The sequence below is a fragment of the Papaver somniferum genome, unplaced genomic scaffold (assembly GCF_003573695.1).
Source record: "Papaver somniferum cultivar HN1 unplaced genomic scaffold, ASM357369v1 unplaced-scaffold_137, whole genome shotgun sequence".
Lineage (NCBI taxonomy): Eukaryota > Viridiplantae > Streptophyta > Magnoliopsida > Ranunculales > Papaveraceae > Papaver > Papaver somniferum.
In genome coordinates this window covers 22,340,017-22,358,563 of record NW_020622934.1, presented here as the reverse complement: position 1 = coordinate 22,358,563, position 18,547 = coordinate 22,340,017, and the positions used below count along the sequence as shown (strand labels likewise).

The 18,547-nt window shown below is 37.6% G+C and overlaps 1 protein-coding gene across 1 annotated transcript; it reads left to right on the top strand.

The window, feature by feature from the left end:
- On the top strand, positions 1-1,100 carry LOC113334412 (glucan endo-1,3-beta-glucosidase 4-like). The gene is made up of 3 exons (XM_026580672.1): positions 1-175; positions 295-546; positions 771-1,100. The coding sequence occupies exons 1-3, from the start codon at positions 100-102 to the stop codon at positions 806-808; spliced, it is 366 nt and encodes a 121-aa protein (XP_026436457.1). The 5' UTR covers positions 1-99; the 3' UTR covers positions 809-1,100.
- Positions 1,101-18,547: the final 17,447 nt, after the last annotated feature.

The following is an 18,547-nucleotide window of genomic DNA, read 5'->3' as shown; positions in this document are numbered from 1 at the left end:
TTAGTTTGTTTTCATATACAGAGAGGTTTTGCAGTTTGTGGTGGTGAAGAGGCAGAATAGTTAGAGATAAACACTAGCTTCTACAAGTAACTGAGGAAGATGAGGACTTCACCCATTTTTGTGCTAGCATTTCTGGTATCTGCTCTCCTTGTTGCAGTAATCTCACAAAATCCAGGTAACATGCATGATCAGGATCGAATATTCTTTTTGCTAATTTGTTTTTCATGTTTTTAGACACTAATCAAAGTCCTAATCATCTCAATATTTTTATGTTTGGGTTTTGCTTGATCATAGTTGAGGCAGCTAGTGAATGGTGTGTTGCTGATCGTCAGGCCCCTAAAGAAAAACTTGAAGCCGCACTAAACTGGGCGTGTGGGCAAAGGGCCGATGTCTGTCTTAATGTACAACAAGGCCAGCCTTGCTATCTCCCAAACACACTAGAAGACCACGCTTCCTATGCTTTCAACAGTTACTATCAAAAGTTCAAGAGTCAAGGTGCCCTTTGCAATTTCGGAGGGATTGCTAAAATTGCCAACATTGACCCAAGTAAGATCTTTAATTTCTTTTGCAAAAAATCTTGATTTCAAAATTTTATGGTAAGTCCTACTAGTTAAGAATAATAATTGGAAACAACGAAATCCACGTATATTTAGGTACACCCCTAACAAAGTGATGCAAAATATATTATTTGTTACATGGTTATATCATTTACAATCATCATCTCAATTGCCAATCTCTTTTTCTTATTTTGTTTTAATTTTGGATTGCAGGTTATGGTTCATGCAAGTATGATACTGCAATGGCGTAATTTGGATAATAAAGACCCAATTGTCGTGAATCAAGCTCAAGAGACATCTATTTTGATGGAAAAGAACAACGATCAAGACAATTTGATCTTCAAAATTTAGCCAAATTCCTTCGCCACGGCTTCAAAAGCAAGTTTCAACCATTTTACCAGGTTTTGTTTTGTTAGTAATAATTTATACGTTAAGAATATGTTTGGGTCGTCGTTTATGGCAGAGACGTTTATTTTGAATGTACTTTCAGTATTACGATAATCTCAAATTTACAATAAATAATAAATGTTAAGTTCATGTTGATTTTGGGGTTTTTTCGTTATTTATTATCATATGCATTGTTTTTCTTAAGAATAATTCAATGGACTATATATCTCTTTTCTTTAGTTTGGTTATACCCACTTGTGGTAAAGATACTTTCCTGATATGAAGTGACAGAATATATTGCCTTCAGTTTGTTTTTTGTTCTTTATATTATCCATGAGGACCTTTAATCAAAGATTTTTAATATTCTCTTTAAAGCAAGGTTTGGAAAATGGGTCATGAGTTAGGTCAAGACTACCCGACATGGCGGTTGTGACATGTTTTAGTGGGCGTCGACACGTTTCGGGCTAAAAAGGCTATATTTAGTATAAACTAGCATTTTCATATGTTATTTTAAAATAAAGAGTGTTATAACGGTTAATTGGATAATAAAAAGATCATCATTTGAAGTTCGAATCAAACGGTTATAAGTGTATGAAAACAATTATAATCGGTCTAAACAGCTTTCAAAACATTTTTTTAATATTTTATTCTTTTACTTTAAGATTCTAATTATAATTTGTAATCTTTAAGATTAAAACTTGAAAATTATGTGAGAAAATATTTTATGTTTTCTTCAAAACATACAGTTATAACGGGCATGAAGAAGGAAAAGATTGGTCTTGGAAAAAAAAACATAAAATTCAATTTTAGTGTAGGTGTGTGAAAACGGTTATAACTAAGAGCAAAGGTCAAGGAAATTTGTTTTTTTGGAAAGGTGCGCTCACAGTCGAACTCTGCAACAAAGTAACAACCATGTACGTGTTCGACTCAGCTTGGCTGAGTGAGTTTCCCAAACTGTTTTTTTTTCCAAATATACCCCCTGGTCAGGTTAGTTTAACTACTCTGGATTAGTTTAGGTTAAATAGGTTGAGATTTACAACAAGGATGGGAACTCCAACTACAGTTATAGTAATTGCCATCCATGATCCTCTCCTTACCACACCAACAAAAGATAGTGAGATAAATGTACCACTGGTACTTACACAAGCTGCACACATTAGTTTGTTAACAAATGAAACAACTTGTTTTTGATCCCTAGTATCCCATGCGACCAAAGTGATTTGGGCCACCACAACTGCCAGAGGGTGAAGTAGCATTCAAAAGATAAAATAACATGAACCCCAAATTATCTGTAATGTTGGCGTCTGGACCAACGTGAAAATACTGTCCTGGCAATGGAAGCAAAGAGAACATCAACATTTCTTGCATGCTTGGCACCAACATATGTTAAAGCTTGCTTGACTTCAAATGCCTGCTAAATCCATTGCAGTTTCCTTTTTATTATTGATGACATTGACATCGACAAATAATAACTAAGTAGAAGGCACACTATCTCAAATCACATAAAGAAAAAAAAAGCTTTAAGTCAATTTATCTAGAACCCTTATAAGAGTGCACTACGTCAGAAAAAACAAACTTTATAAACTACCAACCCTGAGAACGGAAAATCCATGATAATGAGCAGTTATAGAAATGAAACCAAGACTAGGAGATCGTAGAAATAAAATACTAAGATCCAATGGAAAAATAAGATAAAATGAGAAAACTGAACGGAGAATAGAAAACTTCTGCAGATAACAGGGCATGTTACCACAAACTCAATATAGATAGAGTAGTGACAAAAACTACCCATGGTCGACATTTCCTAATAGCCATATGAACAACAGTATTTCCCTTATCGCGTGCATTTAATATAGAAAGATCGGCAATCAATAATGAAAAAGTGGGGGTACAACAACCACACCCAATATTTCGCTTAGCAATCTGTATGGAAAAACTCCAATATACTTTTAAGAGAATCAACAAGACTCAATCTATGAAAAGTATATCAAAGAGTTATATCTCTCTTTCTCGATTCAATTCTTACTCAAGCAAATCTGCGAGTCTAATTGAATACCAGAGAAATCACTTGAACGGTACCAAAGACCAATATTCAAGTATCCATCAATTTCAATCAATGTTCAAGTATCAATCAATTTCAATCAACAACCAAAGGTCGGATTTCCAATTGATTGATTGTAACGCACAACCTGTGATATTTCAATTATAAAGATAAACAATATAATGCGTAAATAGAAATAACAAAGACACCAGAATTTTGTTAACGAGGAAACCGCAAATGCAGAAAAACCCCGGGACCTAGTCCATATTGAACACACACTGTATTAATCCGCTACAAACACTATCCTACTACAAACTAACTTCGGTCTGGACTGTAGTTGAACTCCAATCAATCTTACACTGATCCAAGGTACAGTTGCGCTCCTTACGTCTTTGATACCAGCAGGATACTACGTACTTGATTCCCTTAGCTGATCTCACCTACAACTAAGAGTTGCCACGACCCAAAGTCGAAGACTTGATAAACAAATCTGTCTCATACAGAAAAGTCTATAGGATTGAATAAATCTGTCTTCCTGATGACTGCCAAATATTGTATATATTTGCACCTTTTTATTGGCATTTAACTCATCATTTTTGTACTAACGCTCCATTTTATCCCATATTCTGTGTTTTCGTTGTTTTCAAGAATAAATACTTTTCTCAATTAATTTTGCATTTTTAGGTATTAAATAAATCCTGGTTAACTCACGGAGCGAAAAGTACAAAGAAACGGCAAAGACTCCCGCAGAAAGGCATCGAAGATTGATGTTCGCAAGAGCAGGATCAATTAAAAGTGGGCTTGAAGAGGAAGAATTGTTCTTAAAGAAGATATGGGCTTGGCATACCCAAGGCCCAAAACCCTTACCCAAATCCATTTCCATTATCCATACCCATTTTCATGAGAGCCGTCAGATTGGATCCATCACATCATCCAACGTTCGCCTCATCACCGAGCATCAAATCTTGAAGCTCCTGTCAAACATCATAGTACCTAACTCCAATCTAAGCCGTCAGAATTGTTGTATCACACATCCAATGGTCGCTGCAAGATTGTTCCATCTTAGCCGTTCGATTCAATCCAGATGTGATCATCCAACGTATCATCTTCGCTGGACATCGAATTTTCTACACCCGCTCAACACCCAATCTCCAAATACCTATAGACTTCACCCAAACACTCCCTAACCCATTCTCCATCGGGTTCTTCTCCTCTTCTCCCCAAATTCCTCTCTTCCATCACCTGCAACTTCCGCACCACCATCTCCTGCCATCACTGCCACCACCAGACCTCGAACCACACCACCACCACAACCACCCGACAACTCCACCATCTCTCTACCTAGCCTAGGCGTTTCATCAAATTCACATCCCACTGACCTAGGGTGTGGAGTTGATGAGACGACTCGAGCTAGGGTTCACAGTTCACAAAGAAGAGCAGCAAAAGCAGCAGAACGAGTGGGAAGAACAGAAGAAGGTATGGGTCGAGGTGAAATCGCAACTGGGTACGTCAAATTGAAAATCCCCAGATCAAATTTTAGGTTTTCAAAAATTAGGGTTTAGAAATTTTGGGATTCTGCACTATAAATAGAACATGGTATTGTGTGTGTGTGGGTATGCCCGGATTATCCGGTGCACCAAGCAGTAGTTCATGTTTGATTTCATCATCTTCATCTTGTTCTAAATTCACCTGCTAGGGTTTAGATGAAGCCCTAGTTTTCTACTAGTTATTCCTGTTAATGGCAGTAACCTTGTTGTGCTTAATTGTTTTAGAATAAAATTCAATCTTAGGACTTCAGTACTTTACTTTCACAGTGTATGCCATGTATCCATTGTAGTTAGAATAATACTGTGCTGAAGATCTACAACTCATACTTAATCCCATATATTGATCTTTTGATTAGATGTTCCCTGAAAAGACAGTTAATGCTTAGGAGAAATACCTTAGTTGTGATTGAATCATTCATATCAAGGTGACCTTAGATATACATAGGATTGACATCCCTTTTGTTATCATATATAAGGACAAGGTTAGTGTTATGAGCAGAATAACTAGTGTAAGTTAGTGGTGGACTCAAAGGCCCTAGTACCATTCTCATCATTTGCTCTATTTACTTTCTTTGCGTATTACTTTACTGTTTCTGTTACTATCAATCATCTTCGTCGTATCGACATCAAAACAACCCCCATTTTGGTTACTCTTTCTTGTTTAGAATCAGTTTAAGTGAGACCATAGTTTCAGCTTTACACCCTCCTTGTCCCTGAGGACAAACCCCTTCTTACCTCACTCACTACAACTGACCATGTATACTTGCAGGTCTAAGTTGTAGGTTCTTTTAAAACCACACCACTCCCACAGAAATACTCATAAGTTTTTGTTCCATCTAAATCAAGGTGAACATGAACCAATTGATAACCCGGACTTATACTCCCGAAGAACAGCCTAGTATTTCCAATCACCTCACAGTAATCTTAATCGACGCGACAAAAGAAGATATTTTGGAATCACAAACGATGAGACGAAGATGTTTGTGACTACTTTATATCTTTCATATCGGAGATATTAATCTCAAGCCAATCGTTACGATCGTACTCAAAATGATAGAGTGTGCAATATCGGATCACACAACTACGAGAAAGTAGTATCGGTCTGGCTTCACAATCCCAATGAAGTCTTTAAGTCGTTAACCTGGTTTACAAGAAGAAACCTAAGGTTAAAGGAGAATCAACTCTAGCTAATACAACTAGCATCACACAGGAGGTGTGGGGATTAGGTTTCCCAGTTGCTAGAGTTATCCCTTACATAGTCTTTCAAATCAGGGTTTGCTATCAATGTGAGCTTGGTAACAAAGCATTCAATATTCACCGTTAGATGAAAACCTGATTAGATTCAAGCTAATATCTTTCAACCGTTAGATCGAAAACTTAGCTTGTTACACACACTTGAAATGAACGATTTTAGGTTTGTGTAACAATACCCAAACATGTACATTTGTTGGTTCAATAATATTTAACCAAATGGTTAGCCATATGAGCACTTTCATATCAACCATATTCTTCTTCACCATAACTAGTTCAAACGACTCAAATGAACTAGTTAGAGAGTTGTAAATTGCAAAGAAATCTTATGTAACTACACAAGACACAATCGGAGCAAAAACGATTTGATTCACTTGAATCGATTCATGAACTTTATAGCCACGGTTTGTAATTTTCATTCCTTAGTTTTTATAAATATAAGTTCACAAAGAAAATCGTTTTTAGATATAACCAACGCAAGTTCGCGGACTGGGTTCGCGGACTTAAGTTCCCGGAAGGAGTTCACAAACTCCAGCAGATATTCTCGGGACGAGAACTTCCGCCAGTTCGCGGACTGAGCTCATGGATCTTATTCCGGTTCTCTTGATCAACAAAGTTCGCAAACTTCGGTTCAAGGAATATGGACTTATACATATATGTGTTTTGGTAGGCGAATAAAGATGTGTAAATAAGATGAATAAATGCCTACAGTGATAACCTGCAAGTGCACAGGGTCAAATTGTAGTAATGTGTGCAAGACAGGGTCATTCCACAGGGACTTGGGGTGTATTGAAGTTTCCTAAACTAGTTAATCTAAATTCAATGAGTGACAATGACACAATGAAGCAAAGAGAGCAAAACAGGGCCTACACAAGGTGAGTTAAAGGTGACAGTGGCATATACAATGGTATTTAGGCAATGGAAAAGGCAAGGTAATAAGGCAGATGCAAAGATGGGAAAACAGTTAACAACCAAGGCTGTAAGCCAAGGGCAGGGAGGAGTTTGTGCACTGATTTCAATGCACAACAGCTACAATTTGCAAGAAAAACTGAACAAGATGGCTAAGAAATTTAACTGAGCAGGGAATCAAAACAGGCTTGAAATTATAAGTGACTGTAAAAAGATTTGTGGCTAAGCCAAGGCTTAGAATCCACCTTGTGACCTAATCAAGCAATGCAATTCTAGGTTGAGTTGAAGACCTTGAGCATATATTAGAATGGGAGGAAAATCAGCTTGCTCACTGATATGCCCCTAGTATTGAGTGTCTTTTGACAGGACAGTCAATCACAGGCATACCAGAGCACTGATTACTTCCCATTGCTCAAGCAAAACATGCATCAAGATAACTATCCTAGCAATACATCATTCAACAGTGCACTAGGCTTCATCTGAGCCTTAGCAAGTGATAAATTAAAACATGATGAATATGTGAAAATAAAACTGAATTTGAAAGTGAAGCAAAAACAGAACATGAACAATTGAGGAACTGGCTAGTCCAGTCCTCTTGGTGGTGCACTGGCTAGTCCAGGCATACCATTACAACATACCAAAGCATCTATTTATACTCAATTACACTTTACAAGCAAAACCCCCAAAACAGTAAATTAGGGTTTCTGAAAATTGAAATTCAGTTTACCTAATCTTTGATAATGGCTTCTGTACGTCGACCCATTCTTCTTCTGACTCTCCTGCTCCTCTCCATGCCTTCCAATTGATTTTCTAACTCGACCTATTATATTGATTTCTTACCTAGGGTTTCAGAGAGAAATCAGGGAAGAAATCGAGAGAATAGATGGCTAGAAGTTTAGAGGAATGATGGGTTTCGGTGAGGGATAGCCATGATGGCTTTTGGTGGTTGATTTTGGTGGTTGAGGCAGTGGAGTTGGCGGAGTTGGTGGTGAAGGTGAGGCTGTTGCAGACGGGGGTGAGGGAGGTGAAGTCGATGGAGAAGAAGGAGGGGAGTGTTTGGTTGAAGGGTATAGGTGTTAGGTGCTCGGGTGTTGGACGGTTGTAGCAAATTGGATGAACAGCAAGGATGAGCCGTGGGATGTGGAGATGATGGATCGATCTAACGACGATATGGAAGGAAGCGAGGAGCGACCGTTGGATGCGGAAGTACAACGAAACTGACAGCTCAAGATGGAGTTAGGTGCTTTAGTGTTTGACAGGAGCTTCAGACTTCGATGCTCGACGATGAAGCTACCGTAGGATGCTGAGATGATCCAATCCGACGGCTGAATATGAAGGCGGGTATGGATATTGGAAATGGGTTTGGGTGAGGGTTTTGGGCCTTGGGTATGTCAAGCCCATATCTTCTTTAAGAACAATTCTTCCTCTTCAAGCCCACTTCTAGTTTATCCGGCTCTTGCAAACATCATTCTTTGCTGCCTTCCTGCGGGAGTCTTGACCGTTTCTTTGCTCTTTTCCGCTCCGCAATTCATCCAAACTTTATTTATTACCTAAAAATGCAAAATTAATTAATAAAAATATTTATTCTTGAAAACAATGAAAATACAGAATATGGGATAAAATGTAGAATTAATGCACAAAGATGAGTTAAATGCCAAGAAAAAATATAGAAATATGCACTTTTTAGCACTCATCAAATACCCCCAAACCTGAATTTTACTTGTCCTCAAGTAAAACAAACTAAGGAAATCCTACTTATACCACTGTCGCTGGTCTCTCGAATGCATTTAGCGTATGCACTAAGCCTTTTAAACCACTAAGTGTCCCTAGTGGACGAGTGAAGTCTCGTGAAGGTTTGCTTAGAACGTACCTACAAAGTTCTAGGTCAAAATATAAGCTCAGATTCCATCAAATGTGACATGTGCAAGACAGTTTAAGCTCACAACAAAATGGAGATGTCAATCTAGCTATCTAAGGCACAATCCTAGCACTGATAACAAAAAAGACATGTGATAAGAGTGTAAAGTGTATCTACACATGTGTCAAGAATGACCTGAAGTTATGACTACTAATCACCAAGAGATAGTTTTTAGGCTAAGAACCGAATTCTAAGCCAAGCTAGCTGTCCGGCTTTACGAGAATTGTGAATGTTCACCCAATGAGTTGGTGATATTTCAGTTTACCCGTGTTATACATCGATGGCTGCACCCTCCTTGCTTATTACAAGACTATTTACAACAAAAAGATGACTCTTTACATGACTCTTATTTACATTGATTACTCTCTTTTATTTTTGGAACAAGAGAGAACTATTGTCTTTAACATGACAAAACATGGAATAAATAAATACTTGATTTTTTTTTTTTTTTTATTTTTTTTGATTTTTTGAATTTTTTGATTTTTTTTTTTTTTTTTTTGAAGAAATAACTTTGATCTTTACAACATAATGACACTTTTGATACATGAACAAAAAGAAAAACATAATTACATGACTCTTAGCAAGAGGTGGCCCTTATCGAATGCATCCGGTCAAATTCTATGGTTGCTTTTCTTAACGTATCCTCCAACTTCTATCCCAGCCAACCAAAGAACAAGCTATTCAAGTCTCATTCAGTATTCTAAAGTGATTGGCAATCTAACTTCCTATCAAACACCTTGAAGATCGAGGCTATACATGTATTGGTAGATCGTGCGCGTGCAAGTTTCTTATCACATGTGAATTGTGCTAGAATCAGGGTGCCTAAATATCTAGACTAAGACTCCTAAAATTTACATATTTGCACAAGAGTCAACATTTCAAGGTAAATGAGCTCCATTTTTATGATTTTTTTTTTTCAATTTTTTTTTTTTTCAAAAAAAAAGAGTTCTTGTTTTCAATTATAACATGTAATCGTGGTATCTACTATATACCCCCAAACCTAAAATAAACATTGTCCTCAATGTTTCAAAATATGAACAAAATTATAATACAACATGTGAAGAGGATCATGTTGAGTAGAGAAAAAGGAAAGAGAATACCCGATCTCGGCGAAAGCAAGATTAGAACTCCGTTATTCAAGGCAAGAATCCAACATATGTCAGCCGAAATCATATTGGATTAGCAAAATATATACAAAAGGAACAAAAGGATTTTTAAAATTTTTATCTACTGGATTATATACAAAAAATTCACCGTACACTAACAATCTAAAGAGTTGAGGATCAACCCAAAAGACAAAGTGTAGAGGTTTCAACAGCTTCACACAATAATAATATGATAGGCATGCAAGTGAAGATGTGAAACAAAATTAGCTACCTCCAAACCTGGATTTTTCAACAGATAAAATTTTGGATACAAAATCTCGCAGTTTTTGGGGTTCATCATGCACAAGGTCTAATTCGAAATGAACTTTGCTAGGGACGGGTACACATGCTAATTCCAACTGTGGTTCCTCAAAGATATTATACTTAGATGCAAAATAGTCCAAAAGGACTTGGGAAGCACACAGTTCCAAACCTAGATTAGGGACTCTCAGAAAAATTGGTTGACAATATGGGTACAAACCAACTCTAGGTTGGGTGGAAGGGTATCAGATTGTGACTAGGCAAGAAAGTGACATCTAAGTGTCTCACATGCTGAGATCAAGAGTATCAGTATTATCAGTCACATCAGCTATCTAAGTCACACTCAAGATGTGTAGCATGCATCATCACAAAAAATTTGCACAAGTCCTAATTCAGAATCGTGGTTATCCGATATATTCAAATTATCATCAACAGAAGCAATATATTGTGGCTTAAGTATGGAATCAGACACATCAACTATGTTTTCCTGCATAGGATCATTAGTGTCAACAGAAGATTTACCTAAGTCATGCTCTTCACAGGATAATTGCACAATATCAAAATCAGTATCAACATCACATGCATATGGAATATTAGAAGAAATATCATTCATGAAGGTCGGGGCAGAAAAGCCTATTGTATTTGAAACCAAAGGTTCCACAACATTTTCAGCATAGACATGTTCTTCTAACATAACATTATCATTATCATCATCATAGTAATATGCATACTTGTCCCTATTAGCAGTTGTGGTGTCATTAGTCAACTCATGTTCCTCTAGATTAGGTTCATATTCAATATCATACACATGAGAAGGACTAGACATGCTATTTTCAAAGTTCAATTCATTACCACCTATATCATGTGATAGTGTCTCAGTTTCCCTAATGGATTCCCATTGACGGGTTTTCTCCGCAATCTCAGCTAAAAATTTCATGCATCATCCACAGTTTTATCAAGAAATTCACCATTACACATACACTCAACCATGGCTCGAGATTTAAAGTCTAGTCCCTCATAGAGGATAGCGACAAGTCTCCACTTCTCAAATCCATGGTGTGGACATTCGCTCAACAAATCATTAAAACGTTCAAAATAGTCAAAAACAGTTTCCTCATCCAATTGGACAAAACAATTGATACTTTGACGAATAGCGATGGTCCTATGATGTGGAAAGAATTTTTTAAAAAATAGATCTGTGAGTTGGTCCCAAGTGTTGATTGATTTGGTCTCAAACCGTAAAACCATGTTTTGGCCCTTTCCTTTAGAGAAAATGTAAACAAACGCAATTTCAGAGAGTCTTCGGACATATGATCAGGTTGCATTCCGACAAATTTGTTCAAACTCTCTTACATGAGTATAGGGGTTCTCAGAATCGAACCCTCGAAATAAAGGAAGTATTTGTATCATGCTTGCATTTATTTTAAAAGGGTTATTGGTTTGAGGTAAGACAATACATGATAATGGAATTTTTATTGTGGGATACATGTATTCATGGAGAGCATTAGGTTGGCCCATATTGAAAAGACACAAAGCCCACTATTTGGTTTTAAAGGGTTTTCAAAAATTTGGTTTTTTATGGGAAAATTTTGGTTTTTATGGGTTTTGAAAACTTTGGTTTTTATGGGATTAAAATTTGGTTTTCGAAATTAGGAGAATTTTTTTTTTTTTTTTTTTTTGAAGCCCAAATTTTAGTTTAAAAGAAACTACAAGCCTAACAAACAACTAAATTACAAGCCCAAATAAAGAAAGAAATAAAAATAAAACTAATTATTACAAACCCACAAAAAAAAGAAAATAAAAATAAAGATAAAATTATTACAATCCCAAATAAAGAAAGAAATAAAATTAAAATTAAAATAATTATTACATGCCCAAAAAGATAATTACAATTACAAGCCCAAAAGAGAATAACAATACAAACCAAAAAATTACAAGCCCAAAAAATTTGGGTTTGGGTTTAGGCTTACCTTTTTGGAGGGAAGCCCAGTTGGGCTTTTATCCCTTTTCTTAAGTTGCACAAGCCCAGTTGGGCTTTGGATCTTCCTAAACTTTTGTTGGAGAGGCCCAGTTGGGCTTTGGCTTTCCTTTGGCTTTACAACAGAAGCCCAGTTGGGTCAACCCAACAGCACCAGGCAGCTTGGAGAAGGCAGCACCAGCAAGAATGGCTAGCTGCACCAGGTTCACTCCAACTGCACCAGGGCAGCCTAGCAGGCAGTAGTATAGCAGCAACAAGCAGCAGCAGGGCTACATAACGCAGGCTCAGCTCAACAACAGCAGCTGTAGCAGCTCAAGGCAAGTTGCACAGCACAGCAGCCTTTGAACAGCAGCACATCAAGGTACCTGGACAGCTCAAGGAGAAGATTAGTTTCTTGCTAGAAGCTAAGAAGTTCAGCTGCACTACACAGCAGCTACTAAAACAACAAGTTACACTAAAATGCAAGAATGCAATGCATGATGAGTATGCTAGAATGAAACAATATGCAAAAGAGTATGCAATGATGCAAATGAACTAATATGCAAAACAGCCAAGAAAAATTCAACACAACACAACCAAGTCCCCGGCAACGGCGCCAAAAACTTCGTAGGCGAATAAAGATATGTAAATAAGATGAATAAATGCCTACAGTGATAACCTGCAAGTGCACAGGGTCAAATTGTAGTAATGTGTGCAAGACAGGGTCATTCCACAGGGACTTGGGGTGTATTGAAGTTTCCTAAACTAGTTAATCTAAATGCAATGAGTGACAATGAAACAATGAAGCAAAGAGAGCAAAACAGGGCCTACACAAGGTGAGTTAAAGGTGACAGTGGCATATACAATGGTATTTAGGCAATGGCAAAGGCAAGGCAATAAGGCAGATGCAAAGATGGGAAAACAGTTAACAACCAAGGCTGTAAGCCAAGGGCAGGGAGGAGTTTGTGCACTGATTTCAATGCACAACAGCTACAATTTGCAAGAAAAACTGAACAAGATGGCTAAGAAATTTAACTGAGCAGGGAATCAAAACAGGCTTGAAATTATAAGTGACTGTAAAAAGATTTGTGGCTAAGCCAAGGCTTAGAATCCACCTTGTGACCTAATCAAGCAATGCAATTCTAGGTTGAGTTGAAGACCTTGAGCATATATTAGAATGGGAGGAAAATCAGCTTGCTCACTGATATGCCCCTAGTATTGACTGTCTTTTGACAGCACAGTCAATCACAGGCATACCAGAGCACTGATTACTTCCCATTGCTCAAGCAAAACAGGAATCAAGATAACTATCCTAGCAATACATCATTCAACAGTGCACTAGGCTTCATCTGAGCCTTAGCAAGTGATAAATTAAAATATGATGAATATGTGAAAATAAAACTGAATTTGAAAGTGAAGCAAAAACAGAACATGAACAATTGAGGAACTGGCTAGTCCAGTCCTCTTGGTGGTGCACTGGCTAGTCCAGGCATACCATTACAACATCCCAAAGCATCTATTTATACTCAATTACACTTTACAAGCAAAACCCCCAAAACAGTAAATTAGGGTTTCTGAAAATTGAAATTCAGTTTACCTAATCTTTGATAATGGCTTCTGTACGTCGACCCATTCTTCTTCTGACTCTCCTGCTCCTCTCCATGCCTTCCAATTGATTTTCTAACTCGACTTATTCTATTGATTTCTTACCTAGGGTTTCAGAGAGAAATCAGGGAAGAAATCGAGAGAATAGATGGCTAGAAGTTTAGGGGAATGATGGGTTTCGGTGAGGGATAGCCATGATGGCTTTTGGTGGTTGATTGTGGTGGTTGAGGCAGTGGAGTTGGCGGAGTTGGTGGTGAAGGTGAGGCTGTTGCAGACGGGGGTGAGGGAGGTGAAGTCGATGGAGAAGAAGGAGGGGAGTGTTTGGTTGACGGGTATAGGTGTTAGGTGCTCGGGTGTTGGGCGGTTGTAGCAAATTGTATGAACAGCGAGGATGAGCCGTGGGATGTGGAGATGATGGATCGATCTAACGACGAGATGGAAGGAAGCGAGGAGCGACCGTTGGATGCGGAAGTACAACGAAACTGACGGCTCAATATGGAGTTAGGTGCTGTAGTGTTTGACAGGAGCTTCAGACTTCGATGCTCGACGATGAAGCTACCGTAGGATGCTGAGATGATCCAATCCGACGGCTGAATATGAAGGCGGGTATGGATATTGGAAATGGGTTTGGGTGAGGGTTTTGGGCCTTGGGTATGCCAAGCCCATATCTTCTTTAAGAGCAATTCTTCCTCTTCAAGCCCACTTCTAGTTTATCCGGCTCTTGCAAACATCATTCTTTGCTGCCTTCCTGCGGGAGTCTTGACCGTTTCTTTGCTCTTTTCCGCTCCGCAATTCATCCAAACTTTATTTATTACCTAAAAATGCAAAATTAATTAATAAAAATATTTATTCTTGAAAAAAATGAAAATACAGAATATGGGATAAAATGTAGAATTAATGCACAGAAGATGAGTTAAATGCCAAGAAAAATATATAGAAATATGCACTTTTTAGCACTCATCATGTTTCCACAACAATGCTTATATCCAATATTGGTTATATAATCTAAACTCTCATTTCAATCATTGAAACATTCTCAGAGGACGTTATATAGTTGTTATTCGCAAACCATTTTTCATCATAGAAATTTTCAAAGTGATTGAAACATAACATGACTTTCATCACTAGGTAAAGATGAACTTGGAAAAAGCGAAAGCTTACTAACACATATTTCGAGAAATAGATAGGCGAGATAAACTCGGCTCGAAATAGCAAATGTGTATAATCAAAGTCTATACAGCAAAACGACTTTTGTCTCAAGATATTAGATATAGTAGATAGACTTTTGAGTGATAGATAAGTTCAAGTCTCCACATACCTTTTATTCGATGAAGTTCCACAAGTTCCTTGAGTAGTTCTTCGTCTTGTATGATGATCGCCATGGAGTTCTTGAGCTCAACTACACTTTCTATCCTAGTCCGAGACTTAGCTATAGTAGACTAGAAATCAAGACTTATAGTTTTGATCACTAACATTGACAAACATGCTTGATATAGCAACGCATGCGAGTTTGACCGAGAAATGCTCTAACAAGATCAATGATGATGGATTGTGGTTGTGTTGGAGATTTCTTCAAGTTGGTGAACTGTTGAGTTAAGATGAGATAAGTTCTAATCGATTGAGTGACAATTTCTTGTGGATTGAAATTGTTGTTTTTCAATAGTGGATCCAGGAACTTATTTATATTGATTGCAAGAATAATAGACACATTGATCCCAGTAAGTGTTACAGTTGCTGGAGTGAGAGAGTGCGAAAGTGAGAGATCGTGGTCAAACCTGTTCCACGTGCGTGGTAGAATTGGTTGATTGTTTACCCACTACTTTGAGAACTCTTCAACTGCTTGCACAAATTACTAAAATTTCTCATCGTAGGTGTACAAACGTGTCGTAGGCCACCAGACCAAAACCCTAGTGAATATCCCCCCGGGTGACATGATTGATGTCTTATCAATGTGGAGTCTGCGAGGCAGACGTGTATTTAATTAGTTAATTGTTGACTTGACTAGACAATGAGTCGAGCATAATTAACAAATGTAATATGCTCTGGAACTCTCGATTGAACATGATGTCTGTTGGGACATGAAAATGCACAAACGTCGAGTCTGGATGAATTGTGGTATATCATTTCACCAGTTGAGGTGATAATTATTTTCTGATAATTTGGATCAACATGCGTTCGATGAGATCTCTCGATCATGGATCTATTGATCGGAATGCTGCGTCATGAGTTGTCGAATGACTAAGAAAGATTATAATGGTCGACTGACAAACCAAATATTGGTTGATGAACCAATAAAATATTGATAGTGGATCAGTGGAATTCTATAATATTAATAGTTGAATCAACATAAGGAATCTTGCTCGATCGAGAAATTAAATATTGATAGTTGAATCAATATTGCTAGAAGTGAGTTCTGAACCTAGTTGATTGTGTATTTTTCTAACTTAAGCAATTTAGTTTTGATAGATGAGCAAAAAAAACCTCGGGACCTAGTCCAGATTTGAACACCATACTGTATTGAGCCGCTACATACACTAGTCTACTGCAAGTTAACTTCGGACTGGAATGTAGTTGATCCCTAACCAATCTCACACTGATCAAGGTACAGTCGCGTTCCTTACGCCTCTGAATACCAGGAGTACTGTACGCACTTGATTACCTTAAATGATTTCACCCACAATTAAGAGTTTCTACGACCCAAAGTCGAAGACTTGATAAACAAATCTTTCTCACGCAGAAAAATTCTATTGAATAGATAAATCTGTCTCTCAAAGAAATACCTATGAGTTTTGTTCCGTCTTTTGATAAATCAAGGTGAACATGAACCAATTGATACACTAGACTTATATTCCCTAAGAACGGCCTATCAATATCAATAACCTCACAATAATCTTAATCGTATGGTAGTGAAACAAGATATTATGGAATCACAAACGCTTAGACGAAGATGTTTGTGACTACTTTTTATCTTGCCTATCGGAGATTAAATCTCGAGCAACTCTTAGAGAATATAGTAATCAGTACGATAAAACAAAGTAAGATTAGAACGCGCAACTGCGAAGAAAATAGTTGGGTCTGGCTTCACAATCCAAATGAAGTCTTTAATTCGTTAACCTATAATGGTTTTAGGAAAAACCTAGGTTAAAGGAGAATCGACTCTAGTCACAACTAGTATCACACAAGAGGTGTGGGGATTAGGTTTTCCAGTTGCTAGAGTTCTCCCTTATATAGTCTTCAAATCAGGGTTTTCAATCAATGCTGCTTTGGTAACAAAGCATTCAATATTCACCGTTAGATGATAACCTGATTAGACTTAAGCTAATATCTTTTAACCGTTAGATCGTACGTAGCTTGTTATACACGAATGAAAAGTGACTTCATTTAGATATGGTAACCGTACCTAAACGTGTACACCTTGTTGGCTCAACAATAGTTAACCGAATTTAGCTATATGAACACTTTCATATCAACCTTGCTCATCTTAACACAACTAGGTCAAATGACTCAAATGAAACTAGTTATAGAGTTGTTCAATTGTTTATATTCTCATAGAAGCATACAAGACACAAAATATTGCATTCTTTAATTTATAAATGTATTAGTTCATGAACAAACCAATTTGAGAACATAACCTACTCAAGTATGCAAACGGGTATGCATATCCAAGTAGCCGGACTTGGTTTGGGTTTGCCGGTATGCGAACGGGTACGCATACTGTCGTACATCACCAAACTCAGTTGAATTCCCGGACTTGGACTTATGCCGGTACGCATATGGGTATGCATACTAAGTTCCCGAACTTCAAACCAACCAGTACGCATACGGGTATGCATATTATGGTTCTCGGACTTGGAATAACTTGCAACAGTTAGCATACAAGTACGCATACTGTGCTATATCCAATTAATGGTTAATTGTTCTAAACTCCCATTTCAATTATTGAAACATTCTTAGAATACGGGAATAGCTGTCTCACACAAACTATTAGTTTCAAAGCAATTTTCAAGTGATCGAATGATCAATACGAAACATTCTGAGTCTACATCAAATGATTGTCTCACACAAATCATGTAAGATGTTACCAGGCGATTTTCACATGATCATCTTTTGACTTTCGTCAAGAATATAAGATGAACTTAGTTAAATAGAAAGCTTACCAACACATATTTCAAGAAATATGTAAGCGAGTTAAACTCAGCTCGAAATATCAAATGTGTATAATCGAAGTCTATATAGTTATACGACTTTTGTCTCAAATAGGAGATAGAGTAGATAGACTTTTGAGTGATAGATGAGTTCAAGTCTCCATGTACCTTTTGTTGGTGAAATTCCACAAGCTCCCCTTAGTAGTTTTCGTCTTCAATCGATGAACGCCGTGAAGTCTAAAGCTCAACTACACTTTCAATCCTAATCCGAGACTTAGCTATAAGTAGACTAGAAATCAAGACTTATAGTTTTGGCAACTAAACTTGACAAACAAGCTTGGGATAGCAACACTTGCGAGTTCGACCGAGCAGTGCTCTAACAGGAAGAAATACTAATAAAATAAGAAATTAGGGTAGTGCGGGACCGGCCACTGCCAAGGCATTGACGTCCGACCGGCGGGCCCGGTCCCATGACGCTCTTTCTTATTTTATATTATTATTTTTATCCTTGTGTGAAGAAATATGGAGAAACTAGGAGTTTTTCTCAAACGATGAAGTCTGCTCAAACAAGGGAGTTTCCATGAGAGGAGGAAAATAATAAAATAAGATAAAGATACAAAGGGAGAGGCGTGGACCAGCCATGGCGGCATGACCGGACAGCCGGTGGTCCCGGTTCTGTGTGCCTCTCTTTTACTTTTTTATTATTTTTCTTCCTTGTTTCACATAGGTTTCCTCGTTTATCCGTATTTATTAATGCTCGTTTATGCGTTTGGGTGCTCGTTCGTGCATTATTGTTAAGTACACTCACACCATTTTCTCGGGGC